The 26,815-nt window shown below is 41.7% G+C and overlaps 1 protein-coding gene across 3 annotated transcripts; it reads left to right on the forward strand.

The window, feature by feature from the left end:
- Positions 1-833: 833 nt before the first annotated feature.
- ehbp1l1b (EH domain binding protein 1-like 1b) lies at positions 834-26,805 on the forward strand. 3 transcript variants are annotated; one of them, XM_079233411.1, is made up of 23 exons: positions 834-946; positions 5,197-5,254; positions 5,757-5,852; positions 6,452-6,505; positions 6,604-6,782; positions 6,961-7,079; positions 10,997-11,171; positions 12,407-12,754; positions 12,880-14,724; positions 15,882-16,403; positions 16,709-16,813; positions 22,305-22,551; positions 22,649-22,797; positions 23,050-23,098; positions 23,223-23,547; positions 23,843-23,913; positions 24,108-24,144; positions 24,238-24,287; positions 24,687-24,807; positions 24,925-25,024; positions 25,110-25,183; positions 25,419-25,533; positions 25,826-26,805. In XM_079233411.1, exons 1-23 carry the CDS (start codon positions 843-845, stop codon positions 25,911-25,913), a joined length of 5,031 nt encoding a protein of 1,676 aa, XP_079089537.1. In that variant the 5' UTR covers positions 834-842; the 3' UTR covers positions 25,914-26,805. The 3 variants fall into 3 exon arrangements, with proteins under 3 accessions (XP_079089537.1, XP_079089538.1, XP_079089539.1); XM_079233412.1 differs by having other exon boundaries at positions 24,696-24,807; XM_079233413.1 differs by lacking the exon at positions 12,407-12,754.
- The last annotated feature ends 10 nt before the right edge of the window (positions 26,806-26,815 follow it).

Genomic DNA, 26,815 nt, shown 5'->3' on the forward strand with positions numbered 1-26,815 from the left:
ACTCAGGAAGTGCCATAAGTATGAGGTCAAATTCTATTCTTTATACAGCCATGGGTTTTATGTAATTTAGGCTAAAGACTGTAAGTTGCATGACAGTTTACATGATTATACACCTGCTGGAGATCTGAGTGTACAGAGATTATGTGAAATATAGATAAGCTTGTTCCAGTGACACAGACAGTCAGGATCAAAGTCTACAGGAATGACTGCAGACTGTCTCCTCGGTGCTTTCACACATACAGTGAAGCAGCAAAGAGAAAGAGACCTTTGCATACTGCTACATCACCACAGAGTCTTTGCATATCCTGTCTCTCTCTCTCCCTCTCTCCCTCTCTCTCTCTCTGCCTGTCTATCTGTCACAGGCTGTTGCCACTGAAGGAAGGAAGGCAGCAGACCTTTACAACATGACTTGACTATAAGCGCGTCTCCATGTGGATTATTGCCAGAGAAAAAGAGAGAGACACGTTGTCGCTGCTGCTGCAGTAGTTTTGGGGTTGAAACGTGAGCTTCACGTCAGGGTTTACTGGCTGTTTGGATGACAGCGAGCAGCGAGGAATCGGTTCCTCTTAGCTGCTCTGCTCGGCTCCTTCATACATGGCGACATTTCTGAGCGTGATTCAACTTATTGCCAATGAGCGCAAGTCGCAGCTTGTGTGAAGTTCATTATCATCATCATCCTCAGCAGCAGCAGCAGCAGCTGCTGAAGAAGAAGAAGAAGAAGAAGAAGAAGAAGAGGTCCTTTTAAGGAACTTGGATTATTGTTGCGCGCAGGAGCACGAGTCTTTCTTTCTTTCGTTTTTTCTTTCTTTCTTTCCCTTGTTTATATCTCACCAGAGGAAGCTATGACTTCGGTGTGGAAAAGACTGCAGCGCGTTGGTAAAAAAGCTTCAAAGTTTCAGTTTGTTGCCTCTTACCAGGAACTGGTGTTGGAGTGTACAAAGAAATGGTGAGTTGGGATCATTACAGTTACTTTACGAGTTTCCCTGCCATGACCCATACGGTCAACTAAATAACCCTAACAGGTTTAATATGTTATTAGCTATAACAAGACTCCATTATGACAAGTATGATGCTGTGAGAGTTTCCACTACGTTGACAAGGATCAGGGCGTCCCTCTATGTATGTCGCCTCCATGTGATAAGCGGCTCCACAGTGATAGCGGGTTCGATTCCCGACCGCGCCTATTGACAAGGTTTGTGTTAACCTTTAGATAGTTATCAGTAAACAGTCCATTCTAAAGGACTATTGTTATTTAAAGACTAATCATATGATGTACATATTTGTGCAGAGAAATTACTTGTAAAACACAACATTGGCAGACGTGTAACCAATATGACATATAGTCTTAGCATAGTCTGTATTTGTTACTTGTTTTAATGTTACTAATGTTTTAAAACTGTCATTCCATATTTATTTTTAAAATACATACAAATGCAGGCCAGGTGTCTGTGTTACACTGTGAGCATGATTTAGTTTGACATTCAACATCAACATTCAATCGTGTATCATTGTAATGATAAGTCAAATCAGTAGTCTCATTGTTATTTCATTTCCAAGCAATCAAATCACTTTGCAGCCTCTCTGTAGGGCTTCCCCCTCTTGTGCAATTTCCTGTCAGACGAAACATTTGGGAGGTGGCCAGGTGATGCAGCGATGAGCATTATTCATTCTGCTCTGACATGCACTGACACAGCATCAAAAATAAAACATACTTACAAAATACTGTCAAAATGTGTCAGTAAAAAGTGCTCGGGTCACGTTGAAAAACAATACTGGGAATAATATCGCCACCTTTTTCTGGAGCCACCTTCTTATCTGTTCAGATTACATTGAAGTATGGAATAATTGTGCAAGCGGCTTGTCATCAGAACGATAACAAACACTGTTTTTTTTTTGTTTGTTATCCTGCAATGATTTAAGGCGTTTATCAATAAGGTGTCAGAGTTTCATCAGCAGCAGAGAGAATAGAAATAGAGGGGAAGAGATGTTGTGTGTGCAAATATAAGGGAAGGGATAGAGCGATTTAGAAAGAGTGGCAACTCCCACACAGGATGACATCAGAGTTGCTAACCCTTTACCAGGCTCAGAAACAACATAGCTGGGAGAAGAGAGGACAGGTGGAAGTGAGGAAAGGCTGGAGATTCATCCAAAGTCCGACTACTTTAGGCCTAAAGTGGTTTTCTTCAAAAGAAATTCAACCCAAAGTTGTGGGATTAAATCTAGTGGTCAGAGTTACTGATACTTAAAGATCAAGTCAAACATCAGAGGTGGGAAATTAATCCTTGCTCACAAGGGGGTTGAAGGTGTCTCATAAGGCACGTGTGTGTGTGTGTGTGTGTGTGTGTGTGTGTGTGTTCTAATTTAGTGCTATGATTTGAAACCATTGACTTTCTTAGAGACTGCCACCGCTATACAGACTTACTGTGATGCATTTAAAGTTACCACAAGGTAACAAACCAAATATATATTGTTTTGCTCGAGTGAGATCAAATCCACCTCAACGCGATCTTTATAGTATATTTTCTAAAATGTCTTAATTCAAAGGTGGCTGAGACCTATACAATCATATTTGCCGCAGTTGATATGAGATGCGTCTTTAAAAACACCAGTATCATGTTTGTAAATGTGTGACCAGACTGGCGACAGAGGCACCACAACATCTGATGTTAGGTGAACACTACGGTACAGAAACCAGTTCATTTGAAAACCAGTAGGAATGTAACACTGGTCTAGCACTGTATTTACATGAGGATTCTTCAGAGGTCTTAAAACTTGTCAGGCATTTTTGTGTTTTTTGTTTCCATATACATAGCTCATAACCCTATTATCTATTTTGCAAAGAGAAACCACTGATAGACATACAAATTAGAAACGGCCTTCTAGAGGTGTGCATCTTCATGGTCCTCACGATTCCATTACGCTTCACTTGACGATTCAGAATACACAACGATTCTCATTTTCATTCTCATGTATATCTCATTTTATGGCCACTTTTTCATCAATAAATCCAAGCAGATAAAGTCAGATCTATCTGAACTTTTTATTTTAAAAACAGTCTGTCCTATGAAAATATATTAGAAGTACATTACAAGTGTGCCGTCACAAATACGGTCCTTGTAGCAGTTCTAAGGGGCACTTCCTGAATGCCTATATGGCATTTTACGGTGTGTGAATTATCCTAGCGGCTAGCAGATTAATATGCAAATTTTGACAATTTAACACAAATGTAAATGATGAATTGAGGACATTTTGGACAGAGATGAAAACTGCAACTTGACTGTTTGGCAGAGGCATACAACAGTGAGTTGGTAGTTATATGTTTTCATTGTTTGTTTATTATTTTTATGCAAGTCGTGTTTTTATAGGTTTTGCAACATGTACATGTTTTGGTCTTTTGAGTTTGAAGTTTTCACAACTAGAATTTAATCATTGGTTTTAGTGGATGTAAAAGCTCTAAAGAACTCTCTACTTCACCTGCTCAGTACCAAACAGCAGAAAGACAAAGTTAGCAAGTAGCTTGTGAGCATTTAACAGCTACTCAGACAGATATTTCCCTCAGGAGTTTTTAGAGACCAACAACAGAACTAAAAGAGTAGAGGAATATTGATCTACTTTCATCAGGTTGCCACGATCGTCTTCTTTGCTCTGTAATTGTCTGACTTGTACGCAGGTCAATCTAATTAGATCTCGATTAGACGCCACAAGTAGTGCGCCACATTAACTTTAACTTCTATTATATTCATAATGTTTTCTTCACAACCTGTATCTACACGATTCCATGACTGGAAGGAGAAGATATTCACCATAACTAGCTAAAGATAAGCAGGCCTGGAAGCTGGTACATGACAACAGTCAGAAAATGATAAAATGATGTCGACACAGACAGTTTAGTGGCACAGATATAATTAAAGACTTAGCAACATGCTATTTTTACAGTAACACAAGGAGTGCTTTATGTGACCAAAACATGAGATGGGCTTCATGAGCAAGTTGATTTTTTTTTCTCTCTGTAAATGTGTATATGTTCTGTTTTTACCGTCGTATCGCAATCACAAACACCACATGCTGTTTTAAAACGCAACATTTCATCATGGGTGTGGGTCATGTTTGTCACTCCTCTAGTCAGCTGTGGACTAAACCATTGTCTGCTGAATAAAAAAAACAATTACAGTAATTACATGTTACACAACTGCATTACACCCTAATGTTTGCGTGTGTAAAACCCATACTTACTGAGCTCACTGGTTCAGAAGGTGTTATTGTGCCTCTGTGTTTCGGATCATACTTCCTTGTCTCCTGTTTGAACTGTTCCTTCTTTCCCTCCTCCGTCATCCCCGCTGTGCCTCTCAGGCTATTTCTAATGCCACGGGCAACACACACACACTGTGTAACATAAACACATGCACACACACACATGCCCTCTTTGCGATACTTGAGCACTGATATGCTGCAACCTGAGACAATATTCAGCTATTCTATGAACTAACACTCAAAAGAGCATCTGTAGGTGTTGAAATAGAGTTGCAAAGATAATATATTTAGAGTTGGCTCTGAGATTCGAGAAGTAGTATGAGTTATTATTATGAAATGGTATATTATTTGGTGTGTGTGTGTGTGTGTGTGTGTGTGTGTGTGTGTGAGAGACGTGTGTGTTCTTACTTCCTGTCAAAATGCACGTCTAACATTCACATATAGACTCAGATCACATGACTCCAGTTTCCTGTCATGCCACAGAGGACTGAGAAAATACAATGGAGACAAACATAAACGTGTTACCAACACGCATGTACAAAATGACAAGCACACACACACACACACACACACACACACACACACACACACACACACACACACACACACACACACACACACACACATTTAGCAAAAATTATACATTGTGTAGCCTAATAACAGATAAACAGCTGCATGAAATACACACATAGCTGTACACATTCAGAATTGTACCAAATGACACCACAGCCATCTGCATAAACACTCACTCACACATTTGACTCCGAGGCATTATTATCCTCCAGGGACTCACAAGACCTCACAAGAGCTTGTTTTCTATTAATACTGATCAAATGGTTGTTTTGACCTTTTTGCAAAAGAGCAGATTAGGTCATCAATATTATCAGGAAACAACATGAGGCGAGGCGTCATTTCTGTGTGTTGATTTTTTTTCTTTTTCTGTAGGCAACCAGACAAGCTGCGGGTGGTGTGGACCAGGAGGAACAGACGCATGTGCTCCAAGGTGAAACCACTAAACTGAACCACCACAAACATACACACATAGAGGCGCTCACAGTCTCCTGAGCTGGAAAGTAACTCACATTTACTCAATAACTGTACTTCAAGACAATTTGGAGCTACAAAGTTCCTTTTTTAGCTAGTTTATATTTCTATCACTACGTTCAGAGGGAAATATTGTACGAGGAACTGCATTACTTTTATTTAAAAGCTTTAGTTACCTCTTATTAAGTAGATTCTGATTATTAAAGCAACATAATCAACAACACAAGTGTTTTTATTTTATAAATTAAACCAGGTGCAACATTAAATGGATGTTCACATTGATTCATGATTTATATAATATATAAGATTCTGAAATGCATTGTGTTAATGAGTAATACTACTACTTTGATTATGACCTTAACTTGTAACAGAGTATTTATACACTAAGTATTGCTATTTTTTCTAAAGTAAAAGTTTGCTGTACTTCCATCACTGCCTCACAAATGGTGTTTGTTGTGCAGCTCCACAGCTGGCAGCCTGGAATCAAAAACCCCTACAGGGGCATGGTGGTGTGGCCTGTCCCAGAGAACATCGACATCTCTGTTACGCTCTTCAAGGTACCAACTTAACAGAACACACTGTTTACTCTACACACATGCAAACGGCAGAAATGGAGAGTGGAGAGTGGAGAAATATAACCAATGCAGAAGCTTGTATACTGTCATGTATGCATATGGCAAGATGCTTCATTTGAATGGCATAGATGAGTATTGGAAATAACTATACACCAAATCATATATATATATATATATATATATATATATATATATATATATATATATATATATATATATATATATATATATATATATATATATAAACAAAAACAATAAAACATTATACAGTACAATAATTAGGAATGTATTCAGAAGAATGTCGTATACATGAATGTATGCAATTACGATTTAAGTTGGATAATAAATAGTAAAAATAAACAATAATTCACAATTATATAATAATAATAATAATAATAATAATAATAATGATAATATGTCTCACACATGTACACCTCTTGCATAAATAATCTTTTCCACAACCAGAAGAATTAATTGATATATTCATTAAATGACAGCATTTACAAGAACATGTGTGTGACACCGTGTGTGTAATGGTCGTTCAAGATGTCAACATGTCATTGTTGTTCTGACCTCTACAGGAGGTCAATGCGGATGAGTTTGAGGACAAAGAGTGGACCTTCGTAATCGAGGGTGTAAGTATCTCTTGACTGCTCCTCTGCTTCTGATTCTTTCAATTGATTTGATTCAAAATCCTTTACGGATCACGGCTGTTCTTGTTTGCCATGTAAAGGAGACCAAGGGGCATCGTAAGGTGCTGGCATCAGCAGACATCAACTTGAAGCGCTTTGCCAGTCAGACGCCCACCCAGACGGACCTGACGCTGAAGCTCAAGCCGCTGTCTGTCAAAGTGGTGGAGGCCACGCTCAAGCTGTCGCTGTCATGCGTCTTCGTCCGTGAGGGGAAAGCCACGTGAGTAGTTTTATCTCAGAGAGCGCTTTAACAATACGCATTGAACATGGACACCAGGTTGAGAAATGACGCCTCAACCACATTTGAAACACTGACCAGATTATTTATCAAAAGGATTTGTTCCTCACTAAGTGATGTCCATGTGATAAATGTTTGCTCTCGTGTTCTTGTTCCTCAGTGACGAAGACATGCAGAGTCTGGCCAGCCTGATGAGTGTCAAACCCGCGGACATCGGCAACATGGACGACTTCAATGAGAGCGACGAAGAGGAGGACAAGAAGTCTGTCACTGCTTCAGGTGGGCCGACCAACACACACACTGCTTCTTCTGTCTGATCTTCACTGTGAGGTCATTCTCCTGACATTTCCTCCTCCTCTACCTTCTTTTTCCTCCTGTCACTTCTTTTGCTCTACTCTTTTCTGGCCTCCGCAGTTGTTCCACACACTCTAACTCGCCCAAATCGCCCCGCTCCCCCTCCACCTGACAAGCGAGACTCCACTGGATCAACCTTTCCAGTCTCAGGTAGCTTCCTCTTAACCTTTCTTTCACCTGCTCCTGCTGTTTGTTTCTGTCGCCATGAGTAGGAGGTGTGAACAGGAACGCTCTCTCTCCGCCTGTCTGTTATTGGGAGGCTCACTTTATATAACAGTAATTCACACACTCATGCCATTTGTTCTGCATATACCACATATTTCCCATCCAGACATTATTGAGAAGCATGTGATGACAAATGCCATAGATGTTTTGGAAGTTTGTTTGGAGGCATGAAAAGCTTCATGCAACATGGCATTTAAAGATTTATGTGTCCAGACAGGCATTACTGTCAAATAACCAATCAAGTTGCATGGCTTTAGGGCACACATTGTTAACCCAATAGGCACCAGTGGTGGAACAAGTCCATAATTTACTTAATTAGAAGTAGTCATGCAACAATTAAAAAATACTACTGGTAATGAAAGTAAAATTGCTGCATTCATTTAAAATCTTACTTTTATAAATTACCAAGTAAAATGAAAGTACCTAGTACGTACTAAAGTGCTCATGCAGATTAGCCTTTCCAGGCTCCTTGGTAAATATATTATATGATATTTATCACTTATGTATTAATATTTGAGCAGCATTTGTGTTGTTGATAGTCAAGGTGATTTTGAATTCTTAATATAAATTGTTGGTAGTTTAATCTGCAAAAAAGAAAGATATCTTAGAAAGATTTTTCTAAATGCGAAATGAGTTTTTTAATAAAATAATAATACTAAATATATATATATATATTTAAACGGTTGCTGCATTAGAATGATTCAAATTTAGTTTAGAATATTGTGAAATTAGTTAATTTGCGTTAAAACAGATTTTTAAAGGAAAATATGTTATAGTTATATATGTAACCAGTAACTAGAACTGTCAGAAAAACTAAGTAAAGTAAGAAGTACAATGTTTCCCTTTGAAATGTGTTGGAGTAGAAATATAAAGTAGTAGAAAATGGAAATACTGAAGTAAAGTACCTCAAAACTACACTGCAGTACCTAAGTAAATGTACTACTTTCCAGCACTGATGTGTCACCTTTAGTCAAATCATCAACTGCCATTGACTCCCAGTTCATTTCATTTTCATTCTCAATTCATGACCTTTTCTTTCCTCTCTTTTTCATATCTCTTTATGCAAAACTCGACTTTCCCTCATCCATCCTTCCATCTATTCATCCAGCCTGTGGGCGTGATGGCGGTCCTCCCAGTCCTGTTGTCCTCTACCGCCCTCCTCTACCTTTTGCTCCTCGCCCATCGCCCCGTCGCAGCCGACACCTCTTCACCACCACTCCTGTTCAGACAGAGACACAACCGTTCCCTGGCCCCTCCCCTCAGCCCTCACCCAGATCCAAGCATAAAAAATCATCAAACCCTGTTTTCCCTGAGGCTCTGGCTCCTTGTGACCCACTACCTAATCCTCCAAGCTCACCGCTCACAGCGGCTACTCCCTCAGTCCAAAGTGCCTCCTCTGTCCTGCCTCTCTCTGATGTGTCTCCTGCAAATCCTCCATCCCCAAAGTCCCCCATAATCACACCTTCAACCCAAAACATTTCCTCTTCCATTCATCCTCCATCTCCCATATGCTCTGGATCTGTGTCAGTGACGCCTTCTTTATCAGTGCCATCTGTTCCCCTAAATTCTTCTTCAAATACCCCCTCTGAAATGCCTTTTAAGCCGCCCAGTAGCTCCGAAGCTGGCATCACCTCATTAACTCCTGAACTTCCCTCCCCTGCGTTGTCACCACTCAAGACTATCATAACGTCTTCCTCCACAGCTCCCCAAATGTCTTCTTTCACTGAATCCACTACTATAACCCATCAGACCATCTCTACTGCCTCCCAGCCTCTCCCACCTCAATCCTCCTCTCCCTCTAAGCCCACCCTGTTCTCTGAGCCTCCATCCACTCGCCCTCCACTCACCCGGACCCTCTCTCAGCCTCCCTCTTTGCCCAGAATCTTCCAGTCATGCTCAGGAAAAGGTATCAATGTGGCTGGCTGGCAGACAGGCACGCTGCATGCTTTCCACTAACTACTGGTCTAGTTTGACCTCGTCTTTCACATGATTTAGAGTCCTGCCCGTGTTATATAAAAGTATGCTCTTATACACCTAATGTGTGGTGTGAGGAAGATCAGTTTGTCATGATATCAGAATTTAGGTCAGAGTTAAACATGTGGACGTTTTGACAATGGTGCAGTACCTCAGGCAAGAACACAAATTAAGTTATTTCTTTTGAAGAGTTGATTCATACCATCAAGGAGGTGAATCTTCAAAAGTTTGGTCCGTTTCAATCCATGATTAGAGACTTCTCTACATCTTTCTAGCATCTTGTTATTTCTAAACTGTTTTACAAATGCACATTGCAACTCCCCTGGGATACTATTACTTGTTATTAATAATAAGAATATATCTCATGTAATGGCAATACTAAACTCAACTCGTAGTAGCGTAGTCTCGCAATAATTCCCAATTTAAAATATACATAAACCCCTTGTATGTATTTACAGTATATTGAAACATCCATGATATAACATGAACAACGTATACAAATATATGCACTTAACTGGCTCTTACAAAACTCTTCTTCCACAAATGATTTAATTTCTGATATGTAAACCATAAGGAGATATTTGTGATTTACAACACTTTTTTTTAAAACCTTTGAACATTAAGAAAATGTAATATTGAATTCAACCGTTTTAATTATATTGTTTTACATTTATATAATTTTTTTCAGCTGTGCTGTTCCCCTTTCACTCTTTGCCTCTCGCTGAATATACATTTGTTTGTCTTTGTTCCTCTTTCGTTCATCACTCTTTCTCCCTCTGGTCTCCTCAGTTCCTATTTCACATCAACAGCGCCCCCTGGAGGATCAAACTCCTGATGATCTTCCTTCAGTCTCTGGTCTGTTTCTGCTGTGACTGTCTAGAATAAAGAGACGCTCCACTACTGATATTCTTTTCAAATCTTTAAAAATATTTTTTTCTTCTCTTCTGTCCTTCTATGGTTTGCTTATCATACCTTTCACCGTCTGTCCTCTCAACTAGGCCGTGCTCACATTTTCAGACCTCACATTGTCAAATCAATCGCCCGCCCATCTTCTCCATCTCCCTTTTCCGCTGATGCACCTCCTCTTGACTCAACTCCACTCCCCAAAACTCACCCCAGTGTCGTAGAGTCAGGTAACCAATGTCACTTCCATGTTTTATTCTCCTCTGACTTCTTCCACCATCATTTCACTTTCTCCTATAAACCTGCTTTATCTGGTCTCCCCTGTTTCCCTCTCTGCCTCATCTTCCCTCTGCTTCCTCTCCTTCCTCTTTGCTTTCCTCAGGTGCTCAGGGGACATGGTTGACATCTGGTAGCGACATCACCCCTGTCCCCTTGCTGAGTAGTCCTGACCTTGATGCCCTCTGTGACCCCGCAGCTCCAGCCCTCACTGCCTCCCTTCCATTCTCCTCACCCCCTCGCTCTTCTTCTCTTTCCACCTCAGTTGTATTCTCTTCTCCTCACCCTCTGCTTGCTGTATCTCCTTCTGCTCCATCTGCTCCGATCAGCTCTTGTCAGTCAGGTATACCAGCCAACTAATTAGATAATCTCCTGTCGGGCTTTATTACAGCCAAGACCATTACCTCACGCTTTATGACTTTTTGGAAGCAGATTTCATAAAAAAATATTATCTTGCTTTTTAGGCTCAACCTTCCCCTTCACTCAAGTAGACGAGGAAACAACTCAGAGCCCTCTGAGCCGGGACAAGGGTTCTCCTCATAATAACCGGGCAGTGGCCAACATCAGAGTATCCAACCAGCCAATCAGACCTGCCCAGGATTCAAAGGTGGCCATCAAAGAGGAACCAGCAAGTATCAGGTGAGGTCATGCGATCATATCACATGAGTGATTACATTTAGATTGCTTGGTTTGGATCCTTAGTAATATGTTTGGCCCTGAATCGCTGTGTGAAGCGAGAATGTGTCAGCATACCTCAGAGCTGAAGAGGCGCCTTGACGACCGTGGCCGCCCCAACACCGCTTGGGAGAAACACACACAAACTCATGAAAGGCACTTTGAGTGCTTGAAATTGCATGAACGCTTCAAATAATAGTTTTTTGTCAAAATCTTTCTTGATGAGAACATCTCATGCCTGTCTTTCAAATATGAAGCTACTAGAGAAAGTTGGCATTGCATAACATAAACACTATACACCGGGAAAACAGTAAGCCTGTCTCTGTCCAAAAGAAACAAAATCCACCTACCCGCACCTTTAAAGTTCACCAATTAACATATCATATATTGTTTGTTTAATCTGTAAAATAAATACCCGGGAAGTGACGTCATTTTTACACTTTTTGTACAGATTTAAGGAACAAAATAAAATGTGTTAATTGGTGAGCTTCATAGATGCTGTTGTTACTTTTGGACAGAGCAAGACTAGCGGTTTTACGCTCTCAATGCAAAAATAAGATAAGAAGTTAGCTTCATATTTACCGTACAGACATGAGTGTGGTATCAATCGTCTAACTCTCTGCATGAAAGCAAAAAAACTTGTATTCCTCTTAGTTGCACAGATGTACAGTTAATACAGCAGTCTCCATACTATTGCCGATATGGCTTTTTCGGACATCAATCTTTGTAGGAAGGGGAGTGCATCATTGGGATGAAAATTTAGGGAGTTATCCATCCAATCCAATCATATGTATCGATCAGCATCATGGCAAACTCATGACGGTCTAAATGACCCCAAGCCAGTCCACCTTAGTGCTGACTGAGGCAAACCTGCTTCAGCTTGCGTGTGTGGCTGAGTAACAGTTTAACCTTGTTTGTTGAGCAAGAGATTTGTCAAACTATTGCTCAAGGCCTCATGGTTCCTTTGTGCTTGGTGATTGTACTTCCTTGATGTTAACATGTGCTAACAGTTGCAGTGTGTTTGTATCCTGCCTCCGGTTGCACTGACCTTCCTGTACATGGCAGTGGAATAATTATCAGGCCTGTAGTCTGCTCTGTATCCTGCTTGTTTCCACCCGTAATCACCTCCTGTACGGTCAGCCTTGTGAAGTCTCACCCACTCATCTCTAGATCCTGACCTCCAATATTTCTGTCCCCAGTCATGCCCAGTCATGTTCAGAGCTGATAATAGCCCCACCGCCTCCATGGCCGTTCTCCTGCTGTGAGAGCTCCACCCCTCAGCAGCCCTCCACCAATGTTGTGGCAGCATTTATCACTCCCAAACAGCCAAATGCTCAGAGAGAAACTGATTTGAAAACACCAACTAATGAGATGGGTGTTATTAGCGCCTTTAAGGCCGAAAAGCCGCCATTGGCAGAGCCAGAGCCTGAGCCTGACTTTGACGACATCGTCTTTGAGTCATTTGGGTCACAGCGACAACAATCAGGGGGCTTGTTTCTGGAGGAGGATGACGATAAGCGAGATACTATCAAAAGGTTTCCTCCGGGGTGAGTATTTATATTCGCAGATAAAATCAAGGCCCAGAGTATTAAAAAATAAGTTTGCAAAATGTGAACTGATAATAAACACACACACATTTAGGATTACGTAATATTCTTTATCTGTTCTGCAGTCTGCAGAAAAACTTTGAAAAGATGTCTGGAGATAAGCCTTCACTGACGGAGCCGTTAGAGGGAGCAGCGATGAAGAAGGAGCTGATGATCAAGGCAGAGCAGGAGAAGCAGAGTGAGAAGAAACAAGAGGAGGAAAGGAGGAGGAAAGAGGAAGTAATGCTCCAGAAGCAGGAAGAGGGCAGAAAACATGAGGAAGAGAAAAATAGACTGTTAGAGGAAGAGAAGAAGAGGCTCTTACAAGAGGAGCAGGATGTCAAGAAAGAGAAGGAGATGAAGAAATGTGAGGAGGAGAGACTCCTGAAGGTGAAAAAAGACAAACAGGAGAAGTCGAGAGAAGAGGAGGAGAAGAGGAAGCGGGATCAAGAGGAGAAAAGGAAAAGAGAGCAGAGGAGACTGCTGGAGGTGGCGGAAGAAAATAAAACATGTAAGAGGGAGGAAGAGAGGAGACTTGAGAGAGAGAGATTCTTAAGGAACATGAAAGAGGAGGAGGAAAAAAGGATAGAGGATGTGAGAATGTTTGAGGAGCAAAGGAGAAGGAGGGAGGAAGAGAAAAAGAGGCTCCTGGAAGTGGAAGAGCAGAAGAATATGAAGGAGAAACGCTTGAAGGAGGAAAAAGAGATGGCGCAACAGAAAATGAAAGAGGACGAAGAGAGAAAAAAGAAGGAGGAGGCGGAAAGACAGAAAAATGAGGCAGAGAAGGAGAGGATGAAGAGGGAAGACGAGGAAAAGGAAAAATGTAAGAGGGAGGAAGAGAAGAGACTTGAAAGAGAGCAATTCTTGAGGAAAAGAAAAGAGGAGGAGGAAAAAAGGATGGAGGAGGTGAGAATGTTTGAGGAGCAAAGGAGAAAGAGGGAGGAAGAGAAAAAGAGGCTCCTGGAAGTGGAAGAGCAGAAAAATATGGAGGAGAAACGCTTGAAGGAGGAAAAAGAGATGGCGCAACAGAAAATGAAAGAGGAGGAAGAGAGACAAAAGAGGGAGGAGGCTAAAAGAAAGAAAAATGAGGCAGAGAAGGAGAGGATGAAGAGGGAGGAGGAGCAGAGAAGGAATGATGAAGAGAGAGAAAGGGAGGAGGAGAGGAGGGTCAAAGAGGCAGAGGAGAGGAGAAAGAGAGAAGAAAATGAGAGAGTACTCAAAGAGGAAAAAGAGAGGGAGGAGGAAAGATGGAGAGAGGAGAAAGAGAATGAGAGGCTCTTTAAGAAGGAGAAGGAAAGGATTGAGCGGAGGAAAAAAGCAGAGGAGAAAAGGCGTGAAGAGGAGGAGAGGAGGAAAGAGACACTCTTGAAGGAGCAGAAAGAAAAGGAGAGACGACTGCAAGAGGAGCAAATAAGGCAGGAGGCAGAAAAGGAGAAAAAGGAGGATGAGGAGGAGAAGAAACATTTAGAGGACAAAGAGAAAGCAGAACGAAAAATGAAGGAGAAAGAGGAAAGAAAAAAGGAAGAGGATGAACAGAAGAAGAAGCTTCTGCAAGAGAATGAAGAGATGGAAAGACAAAAGAAAGAGGAGGAGAACAAGAGGAGTAAGGAGGACCGAGCTGCTCCGATCTGCAGTCTGCAGGCCAACAAGTCAGATGAGGATAAGCAAAAGATGAAAACTTTAGTTTCTCCTTCTTCTTTACCAGTTCCTCAGCTAAATGCACACACCGACACCGCTCCTTCCAGTTTCTCACACTCGCCCACAGCTCTTAAAGATGTGACACACACTCTACTTCCTGCTCCCCACCTCCCTCCTCCGGACACAACCAGCATTACATCCGAGCAGCTGCCCTCTCAAATTCTCAGCCAATCACAAAACAGAAAGATGACACTTCAATCAGTTGATAAACCGAGCGCTGCCACCAGTGAGCGGTGAGTTACACATCTGAAATAAAAAAGTCATTATTTCACTGTAGCTGTTGATGTAATATTTGTTTTCCCATACCTCAAATGGCTGTCATCTGCTTTCTTCAAACAATCAACAAATAAACTCAATTTATCAAAAGTTACTTTAAATTCACTTCCTACTGATTCAAACATCATACTTTGTTTTGCAAATATGCCCTAAAGTATATCAAGTTGGGCTGAATCATAATTTCTCCGTTCTTCTGTGCTGATTATTTTGTGATTCTCTGCTCATGTAAGGTGATCTATGTTGTAGGGGAGGTGGATCAAACCCCAAAGTATTGATACCAGCAATACTAAGTATTGTCTTGAGTAGCAAGATTGTGCTTACGAGCACTCTTTGCCTCTCTGCTGCTGCTTTTTTGCATGTGTTATTTCAAAAAATCCACACACTAAAAATGAATTATTTACCATTTAAAGCTGTCTTGCATTTTAACATGCAAATGTAATCAGAAGTAACTATTGATGCATTTACCTCATTAATCATGACACATTTCTTTGCTGCTTCTAATCATTTAAAAGTGTGTATCAGTGGTCCTGGCCGTTGTATTACTTGGTATCACATTTTGTGGCATTGCCCACCCCTACTATTCGATGTGTGTGTTGTCGTTGTTGTATGGCTTTTCCTCCTCTCTCTTTCCTATTTCTGCTGAACTCTTTTTGAAATTCTTCAACCTGCCCCCACTTCCCCTCTTTCTCTCCAGCCTTGGGCAACCCTCTCTCTTAAAGGAAAGTTCATTGGCAAACATTGTTATCCCAGAAAAGAAAATATCTGCCACATGTACTCCACGTGGCATCTGTTCAGGCCCCAGTGTTCAGGATAAAGCATTCACACTAGAGGTCTTGACCCTGGTGCCACAGAGGCTGTCTGCTGAGGTTCCTCTTTGGAAAGCGCTAGAAGGGAGAAGTGAGAAAGATACTTCTGAAAAGATCTCTGCAAGGGAGGGTACAAAACCTTTATGCAGAGGGTAAGAATGGATGAGGGGATGTGTGTCTGTCTGCTTTATCCTTCTTTCTGTCTATCTGCGTGTCTGTCTGCTTTGCTGTTCTGGCTTCTCAGTGATGTAATAGGTAGCAAATGTAAAACTAAAACTCCTTTTTGTGCTTTTATCTTTTTCTTCTAGCTCACACAGAGAAGATGCTGCAGAGGTGGACACTCCTGTCAGGGAGGCGCACCAACCAATAGCAGTAAGAGACTCAGAAACACATCACACACCCCCATCTCCTGCTGAAACCCGCGCACCACCAGTTAAAGAAGAGCCCAAAGAGCCAGAGGGACCCAGCATGGAACCAGAAACCTTACACGAAATTTCCCCCAAAACAACTGTCGCTGGCACGGCTTTGGCGCTAGAGCCGCTGCTTCCCTCAAAACCAGAACCAGAACCAGGACTGCGGCCGGAACAAGTTCTCCAGCCATCAGGAAAACCACAACAGGAGGGAGCAGATGAGGAGAAACCAGCTAAGGTTGAGACTAGTGGTCAGGAGAGTTTCCCCAACAATAATGAGCCAGTGTGCAATGCAGAAACACAGCTGTGGGCGACAGTAGAGGAGACCACATCGGAGACCGGAGTGGAAAACCCGATGGAAAGTAGTGAGAGCACTGAAGAAAAGGATGAGAACCATGAGGAGGGTGGTGTTGCAGGGGGGTGAGTCAGTGACCATTCCTTTGCAACATGGCATATGACTGCTTTTGCTTCACACACACACACACACACACACACACACACACACGCACACGCACACGCACACGCACACACACACACACACACACACCTGTACATTTATTAACATTCCTCTAACCAGTGCTTAGTTGCAATTAATCTCATCTGATGCCGTTCTCTTCATCTCAACCACTGTCTATGCTGTTAGACTGGCTGTTTAAATGGACATTATTTATTGAGAGCTTTTCACAAGAGTACATTTTGTGTGCGTGTGTGTGTGTGTGTGGTAGGGCCCAGAAATGTGAACACACAGAGGCAGATGTGTGTGTTACAGAGCAGCAGTTGGAGCCGCCTACTGGCTTCATGTCAGCAGTAGTCGGGGTGTTCTATAAAGGGTGAGTCTCTCTGCCTGCCTATTGCCTATCAGCTCTGTTTATTTTTTATAAAAAATAATTAATAGTTTAATTTGAGGCATTATGCAAACACGTTTTTGTAGATCAAGCTTAAATACAGTGAGAACACTGCTAATAATTCGACAACTTTTTGATAATTGAATAGCTTGTTAAATACAATAAAACATCTTTCTAAATGTTTCATAACACAGGTGCAGTGAAAGACCAGCATTATGCAAACACTTCAAAAGGGGGATGATGTTTTATATAATTGACTGGTAGTATAATAATCAAGAGTTAAAACTTCAAATTATATTTTTAACAAATAATCATATCAGAGGTTTTAAGATAAAAACATACATGTTCTAATAATGGCCAGCAAATATAGCAGTATGTTTACACAATTTAGCCTATTTATCATACATTATATTAAAATTATGCTATGGGCTTGCTACATTTGCCATATAGTGTATATAATATGAGTGCCAAACAGTTTGCCGTTCAATAACTGCGCTGCTGAGAAAAACTGCACTGAAAAGCCACCATTTACAACCATGAACTATACTTTTGGTCCAAATGGTTGATGTACCTTTGTTTTGTATTTTGGTAATACTCCATTCAGTGAGCTGTTGAACCCAATGTGCTCATAATTCCAGTGTATAGTAGAGAATGTCTCTTCTGTATACACATTGGCTAGTTGTGTTATCTTTCTCTGAGCTGCATGGCACCAGACAGCGTTTTCATGACTTCTGGTCACATTTTTTTAATCATGCCGGAGGGCTTTGGTGTTGTGCACTAGCTAGAAATAAAGGGAGGACCTCGGTGCAGCCAACAATAAATGTTTCCTCTGTACATTTTGGACAAGCACCAAAACAAAGTCTGAGAAAAAGGAACTACTTAATAAAGCATGCTGACTGGCTTTCTGTCACACTGTTCAGAGCTTGCTGAGGTCATTTTAGGGTGAGAACTGTCTCAGAGATTTCCTGTCCCTCGTCTCTGTCCCTTTAGCTATGAGACAGTGACCTCCATCCTGCAAACAACTCGACCCACTGATGCAAGTCATGCACACCGCTCTACAGGCCAACCATGCATCCTTATAAGTAATGAAGATCAGCCACCTTTACATGGAGTGGATGCACAGATGCTGCACTCCGCTGAGCCAGATGACCAACCACTGGTTCCCGTTGGTGTGGACATTTCTCCACCCACAGCCTTCTCTGATACGACAGAAAACCAGACCATTAGTGAACAGACTGGATTGACTCAGAGACTTTCACGTGGGCTAAGTCTGGTGGCAAGTCTTAGACTAGCAGCTAGTGAGCAGGAGAATGAGAGAGAGCAGGAGAGAATAGAACACATGAAGAGGGAGGAGAGAGAAGAGGCAGAGAGGTTGGAAAAGGAGAGAGAAGAGATGGAGAGGGAGAGGGAGGAGGATACAAAGAGGCTGGAAAACGAGAGGGAAGCGCTGGAGAACAGTCAAAGGGAAGAGAGGGAACGGGCAGAGAAAGAAGGGAAGCAGCATATTGAGGATGCAAATAAGAAGAGGAATAGAGAGATGGAAAGGGAAAAGAAGAAAAGGGGAGAGGAGGATGGTGTAAGGGAAAGGGAAGAGGATAGCAAAGGAGAAAAACCACAACAGAAACAGATTTCTGGCTCTATGTCACTGCAGGAAGTCATGAACAACCAATCAAAAAACTGGCCTCGTCTGAGGGAAGTGGCGTTGGATGATATTGCGGATGATGAGAGGTTACAGGTTGATGAAGAACAGCCAGAAAACAAGTGTGATCCCAAATTTGTGAAAATGAATAGTGTCCAACTGGTTTCAACCGGACCTGCTGATTCTGTCACTGTACCCAGAATAACAAGCCAATTCAACTCCCAATCAGTCAAATCCAAGGACTCTGTAACTGCTGTTAAGAAAGCCCTGGATAATACTGTTCTGAGATCAGTTAAAAAAGGCAAATCCAACCTGAAATCTGGTGCCATCCCAGTGTGGTTGAGGGAGGAGGAGGACGAGGAGCTGGAGTTTGAGATCGGACAGGAAGATCTCGGCTCCGTCTGGCAGGCTGAGCTGTACATGGACATGGAAGCAGGGTGAGTAAGGGTGGGTGAGAGATAGCTGCAGGGAGAGAGCAATGAATAACCAGGAAAGAGTTGGTTATATGAGAGAGATCTGCTTGTTGCGTCTTGTGGATCAGAGAACTCTGCCTGTAAGTTTGTGGTGTATGAGTCCTCTTGTCATCAAGGCTTTCACTCGCTATATCTGCAGAGAAATAATAGTTACTAAGCACTATCCTTCATTTCATTTTCCTGCAGATCTTTTTCAAGAAAGTTGTGTGTTGACATGTTGTTGTGAGTCATGCACTGGATGTGCCGCCCCCAAACAACATAATGACCATGTTGTTTGTGAAGGAAACTGTAATTTCCTCTTCACATCTTGTCTTGGTTATAGGACTTAAAATAGAGGTTTTCAAACTGCGAGAAAGATAATTGGGGTCAGAAACAACGGAAAGCCTAATTATCAACACAGCTATGGTACTTAAAAACCCTTAGTGAACAACTTGTTTGAAATATCTCACTCCTTCTCAGAGTCCTGACTCAATCTGAACACATCGACATGATAAACATATTTTTTTATATTCCGTGTAACTAACCCTTTCCGAGGACATCTTCTTTATACATCTCATTCAAAATAATTCAAAATAATCACTCCTTAAAACTCAAGACCTTGCCTCTGAATCATTCCATTTTTAAGTTTTCTTCAGTTTCAAAGTAATCCCGTGATAGCTGTCTGTCTATCCATGGATAAACTGCAAACAGGAGCTGCCGATAGCTAATTTAGCATACTTTTAATGGTGCCAATTTGCCAAAGTTTACTAGTTTTTCCAGTTTAGATGAACTTAGTCAGTTCGATATTGTTGTTGGAGTCATTTAAACATGGAAAAAAAGAAGGCATTGGTCAAAGATGCAGCAGTAGTACAGCCTGCATGAAAAAGAGGGAGCTGCATAATGGATGTATCTGCATCTACTGTATGTTCCTGTCCATGAATGTTGCTGTCTACACAGCTGTCATCAATGAATTGTGCCAGGCTCCTCTCATTTTGTTCAGTAATCATTGCAGCTGTAGCACGTCGGGTAGCATGGATAAGTGGATTGGTTTGGTCGTTGGATATTGCAATACAGTGGAGGATGGAGCATGTTTTAAATTTGTGTCTTGTTTTCGTTGTCCAGTTATGCATCATCTTGCATCGCCACACTTCTGTCCCGTCAAACTCGTGGAAGTCGGGGGCTAAATCTTGGGAAAAAAACAATGGGGATATAAAGACCATTGGAACTCTTGAGACAGTCGGGAGATTTAGCTGAAGTGTCTTTCTTTCACAACACTTTGCTCTGCCTTCAAGTTACTGCTGATTGGTTTTAAGTTTTGCAAAAATGAACTCTTTTTTGACTTGAATTTCCACCGACCTCTGTGAGATTAACAATATGGATCTCTGGCTGCGTGAGCTAAATGGTTGTATGTTGCCAAAGGGGAATGGAGCTGCATGACAAGGATCTGTTGCTGGTCAGCCTTTAGGTTCAGCTCTGAAATCTCCTTTTCTGTCTTCAGCCCAGGCCACCCATCCCTTGCTGTTACCCAGATGCCCCCCTTACTCTCTTCCAGTGGACACACCTTTTACCACAGCTCCGCTGCCAGTCACCCAAATACAACTGAACAATCTCTAACAAGTCTGGGAGAGCATCCTCATCTCAAACCTCTTTCGGGGTCTAATCAAAAGGAAGGAAACGGTCAGAAAACTAGAGCCAAATCTGCTCCCCAATATAGTGGAGCCCAAAAACAGTCAATGAAAGAATGGAGAGATGATGATGATGTCACAAACACTGGCCACAGCCTGGAGGTAGCAGCCAATGAGAAGGAAGAACTTGTTCAATCGTCGGTGGTGCCTTGGCCACTTCCTCTGAGCGCAAACACTGCCAGCATGCACTTACACACCAAGATGCACACAGGAGCAAACGTCAGTAAGATCGACGATGACGCAGAAATTGCCAAAATAGCGACTGAGTCACACAAGAATCTTGAATTGAGGGATGATGAAGAAAACAAGGACACACACATCACAAAGAGTGACAGTCCTCAAATGAACAGCCCCCACACACAAACACACACCACTGATCTCAACCAACAAACCAAAGTCCAACAGCTCCAAGAGGAGGAGAGGCAGTTGTTGGCTAAAATCAATCTGATGACAGGTGACTCGTCCCCTGTCTCTGGCCCTCGCAGTATGAAGCTCCTCATCCCCGACCCCTTTGATATCGACTGTGACGACACAGAGCTTGTTGATCACACTCAGTACTGCTTTGATGCCCTGCAGGAAATATCACTAACTGAGGCAGAGGAGCCACCAGCCAATGAGCTGGAGCAAAATCCAGAAGGAGAGGAGGATGTGTAAGTTCAGCATGTGCTGTCAACCTGTGCTGCTCCAGAAAATGATGTGCCACCAAATCCAAATCCTTGTGTTTGTTTGGGTATGTGATGTACAGAAATGCAGATTTGAAAGGAATTAAGTCACACAAGTGAGCTTGACAGTCACTAAAGATTTGACATGATAAAATTAAGGATACAAATATATTTGTATTATTAACGATCATTAATAAGCATAAAGCCTTTTTTTTTTTTTTAAATAGGGAAACAATACTATGAAGAGCCACTAGCGGTTGTGTGAGGCTGGAGCAGTGCCTATAGCGAAATGCTTACATCAGCATGCTAAATGACAATAGTAATATTCAGTTTAATATCTTATTAAGTACAGCTGAGGCTAATGCAAATGTTTATTTGGTCATAAACCAAAGTACTGTACCAAATTTTACAAAAATCCATCCAGTAACTATCGAGACAAATGCCTTATGGAGGCACTAGAGGTAAAGTCAGAGATTCTCCAATCCAAAGTAATACGGAATCATCCTCTTGGCCATGGATATATTTTTTCATTTTCATCATGTCCGTCTGGACTGTGGTGGTGGACAGATCATCAGACCGGCATCCATAAAGCCATGCAACTAAAAACCTGAGCAACTCAGCTTAGCAAGCAAAATGTTTTTATTTTGGACTCGCAAAAGACTTAAACAGCTCTGGCAATGTGTGTGTTGCCACTTGGCAGCATGCGTAGTTTCAAGAACTGCTGCTGTGTATGATGTGTTTTTCAACTGAATACCCAAAGCACGGACAATTACATGACATAGACAAGTGTTTGGTGAATCTGCTTTGTTTCAAAGTGATTGAAATTGGCCGAACAGCATAGACCTGTGTTGAGAAAACTATGCAAAAGGTTCTGCTGAATGCTCCCTGTCTTGCCCCATAACATCAAGGCTGGGCTGCCAGCAAGCTTGCATGTGTCTGGCTCATCGCTGTTGGAATAATCTCCTTTGTTCCGAAAACAGAGTGTCTTTACCTTCATGACCCGTCATTCTCTGTTGTGTATGTCCTGTCTCCTCGCAGGCTTAAAGGTCAATGTGCTGACTTACCTGACGGTGGAGAGAAGAATCCGCCATCACAGCTTGGAGACACCTCCAGCAGACACACCAGCAATGAGCGCTCAGACGTACACATCACTCCTCCCCTTTACAGTGAGATTACCGCATCTCGGCTTCCTACGTTACCAGAAGAAGACACCTCTGACCTTAAGTCCCCTCAACCTGCACCAATGGTCCGAGAAGAGGCTGACGGGAAGGACAATGCAGCTGAGGTAATAATAATACTGATGTGCACATAAACGATGACATGCTTTATAAATCACACACAAACAAAACTGAACTTGCTCCTCTCTCTTCTTCCTCCTGCAGGGCCTGGTGAACTCCAGCCAGTCGTTGCTCCAGTGGTGTCAGAACATCACCAACGGGTACCGGGGGATAAAGGTCACCAACTTCAGCACTTCCTGGAGAAATGGTCTGGCCTTCTGTGCCATCCTACATCATTTCCATCCAGACAAAATGTACGACTTGCAAGTAACATAACCTGCTTCTGAGCTTTATGCCTCTTTACTTTATACTTTGATCTTTGTTTTGCATTAGTTGTTTTTATATGTTATAGCTGAAACAATCAATTGTCAATTTAATCAAGAAAATAACAAGCAAATTAATCGGTAATAAAAGTTATTGTTAGTGTCAGCCCTACATGAATTTAAATGTTAACCTGAATGTTGCTTATATTATTATTATATGCGTCCCTGGTTTTGTCCCATTAGAGATTTTGACCAGTTGGACTCTCATGACATCAAGCTGAACAACAAAAAGGTAAAGACGTGGCTCATGTTGATACATCTTATATTCATCTCTTAAGTGCCATCAGCAGTGTTCATAGTTCACTTATTAACAGATATTTCTCTTTGCTTCTGTATTTGTCTTCTGACCACGTCAGGCGTTTGACGGGTTCGAGGCGCTGAGCATCTCTCGCTTGTTGGAGCCGTCCGACATGGTTCTTCTGTCTGTACCCGACCGGCTCATAGTCATGACCTATCTCAGCCAGATCCACTCACACTTCACCAACCAGGAGCTGAGCGTGCTGCAGATAGAGCACAACAGCAGCCAGTCCAGCTACGGCCCCGCCCTCTCCGGCCCCGGTCCCACTCACGTCGATGCTGCTGCTTTCTGCATGGCCAGACTGAACGAAGGCGTGAGCTTAGAGGAAGGAAGGAGCGGCACGTTGGTCGTCCCTCCACCGAGGACCAAACGACTGGTTAAAGGTAGCCTCTATGCCACCTTTAAACATGTCAACTTTCTTATACTTTTACTATTATTTTTACAACCAATATTTTATTTATTTATGTATTATTGCAGTCGAGCTCACTTAAGATTCCATTCCATATTGAAAGGTATTTCTTGCTGGAGTCATGATGGTTTCAGTTGAACAATTTGACAAAAGACAAATGTCGTAAAAAAAACTAAAGAGGAAATTATTTAAAGCTTACTCCCAGAAATTGGGATGAATTATTAGGTTCAAGAATCCAACTTCTAATAGTTGTTCATATCTGCTTTTAGTAGACGAGTCGATAACCCCAGTCCCACCACCAAGGTCGGCTACCAAAGGAGGCAAATCTGGATCGACTCAGGTGACACTTTCTCTGCCTTTTTACTTTTAACTGGAACTGACTTCCATGTTTAAACTGTAATGTAATTTTCTCAAACAGGATAACACTTTCAATTGTATTTCCACATAGAGAAAATAAACGCATGGCCTTCATTTACTGTATGTCAGCCCTGTAATAGTTATTGTTTGTGAGAGTTTCATGTTTTTCTTTCCCAGGATGAAGACACAAAGACAGGATTCACTAATAATACAGGTGAGTACCTAAAGCCCAAGACTTTTAAAGACTAGTGTGTATTCAACTTTATCTCTGACACTTGATTTGTCCTGTGTGTGTCTCTGTGTGCAGAGTTGCAGAGTACAGTTGACACCCAGCCTCCCAAACATGAGGAAACAATGGTCAGTTATGTTTTCCTCCGTGAACCCTTTCTCTTCTCTTCTCTTCTCTTCTGACTCTTTTCTTTATCTTTGACTCTCCTTCTCACATCACATCATATGGAATCATGAACATGACTGATGGCTGCCAGAAAGAACAAATCATATTTGTGTTTCATTTGTACAAATTTGTTCACATCCATTCCAACCTTCTGGCCGCTCTCTAATCCTTTGACCATCTCCTCCTACTTTTTTTCCTGTTTCCCCAACTCCCTCTTTCCTTTGATCTCCTTCCCCCTTTTTCCTCTCTTGTGTATGTTCATGTGTGATTGTGTGTGTGTGTGTGTGTGTGTGTGTGTGTGTGTGTGTGTGTGTGTGTGTTTGCATGTATGTATGTGTGTGTGCGTTGTGGCTTGTGGTCAGTGTCTGCAGGACACCAGTCAGTATGTGCTGAGTGAGCTGGCAGCGTTGGAGTCGGAGCAGAAGCACGTCGACAGCAGAGCCGCAGTGGTGGAGAGACGACTGCGAAGCCTCATGGAAACAGGTGAGTCTCACCTACGTGGAAAAAATATATAATCAATAAGTAATTAACAAGAAGGGCTCAGGGAGCATCAGTGAACGGAGTAGGTTTGTTCATATACAGTTTTTCCTTTTTATACAGGAAGTGACCGTAATGAAGAAGAGAGACTGATCCAGGAGTGGTTCACTCTGGTGAACAAGAAGAACGCTTTGATACGCAGACAGGACAATCTGGAGCTACTGTAAGACCTCTCAACACACAATAAATACACACACATACGGTACACAAGCTACTTCACTTTTGCTGATTATCGACTGTGTCTACAGACAAGAGGAGCAAGATCTGGAGAGGAGGTTTGAGCTCCTGAACAGGGAACTTCGGGTGATGATGGCTATAGAAGGTTAGTAGCCAACAGAGGTGGAAGAAGTATTCAGATAATTTACTGAAGTAAAGGTAGTAATTCAAAGTGATTTACAGATGACTGGCATGCTGATAACTAAAACCAATCAAATAAATGCATTCCACCACTGGCAACCACTTTGCCATCCTATCTGCTGTTTGCCACCAGCATGACCATGTGACTTGTTTAATACAAGACCAAAATGTGATGTAAAGTTCTGCCGTTTGTCCTGCAGACTGGCAGAAGTCGTCCTCACAGCAGCAGAGGGAGCAGCTGCTCCTCCAAGAGCTGGTGTCTCTGGTCAACCAGCGGGACGAGATCATCAGAGACATTGACGCCAAGGAGAGAGGGTGAGTGTGTGTGTGTGTGGGTGTATAGTTGTGTGAGAAAGACAAAACAAGTCGCAGGGAGACAGCAAATCCCTAGAATACGAGCAATTACAGAGAAAGCATTGAAAAGTAAAAAAGATTGAAGGTAAATTCTTGTAAGACTGACCTGCAAAACATGAAATGTATTTAATTCAATGATGTCAATTATTTGTATTCCTTATTTACAATCAATTTAATTGATACAGGTCTTGGTATAGATGGCTAAGAGGGCATGTCTGATGCACTGTATTGATATATGGGTTTGTGTTTGCAGGGCAATGGAGGAGGATGAGCGTCTAGAGCGCGGCCTGGAGATGAGGAGGCAGAAATATAATAACAAAGATAAGTGTGTCCTACAGTGAGATGAGAGGTCCCACGCAAACACACACACACACCGCTTTTATGAGCAAAAGATGATCGTTCAGGACTTTTGGAGCTCTATAATTCACGTTTTTTTGAGTGCCTTTATTTTCCTGAAGAACTGTTAAAACCCATTCTCAAGTAGAAATATAAGATATGGGCTAAAAACTGTGTCTTCTTTAAAGTGTTTTCTTGAAAATGAATAACTGTTATGTCAAAGTTTCCATCCGTCTTAAGTATTATTTTTGATTCAGTTCACATATCCTTATTTATTTAAATAATGTGTCAGGTTGTTGTACATGTGTGGTGTGTGTATTCATGTGTGAGTTTGTTCAGTATTTGAATACTGGCTTTTTCTCTTCTTTTTTGAATAAAGAATAGGTTACCCTTCTTGACACAATCTGCTGGATTAAAACCAAAATGTGCCTCGTCCTTTCGTAACATGCCAAAACATATTAGGTATAAAAATAAAAAGTAAGGCCTGAGCTGGACTCAAACTCACAATATTGAGAGTACAGGGTACAGATTTTAAACTTAAGGATGATACCTAACATGACATTTTTATAAACCCAAAAGGCATTTCCACTTGTTGCAATATTGATTGTTTTTTTGTTTTTATATATGTTGAAAGTATTCTTACTTTTAAGGAGTTGTTAAACCTTGTGTGCAAAACAAACCCTGTTAAATAATGTGTGGTTGTGATGTTCATGCTTGAATCACAGAAATGAAGCGGTTTCCTCTCTTCTGTGTCCTTGCACTACTGTAAGCATGCTGTGTTATGTGCACTGATGAAGTGGTTCTCTCCCTCATATTACTACTGTATACCTGATGCTGTCTATATTTATGAGTTGGAAATATGATGAATGATATTAATAAATACATTGAAGAAACATATATTGGTTGC

This window comes from Taurulus bubalis, assembly GCF_910589615.1.
Source record: "Taurulus bubalis genome assembly, chromosome: 2".
NCBI lineage: Eukaryota > Metazoa > Chordata > Actinopteri > Perciformes > Cottidae > Taurulus > Taurulus bubalis.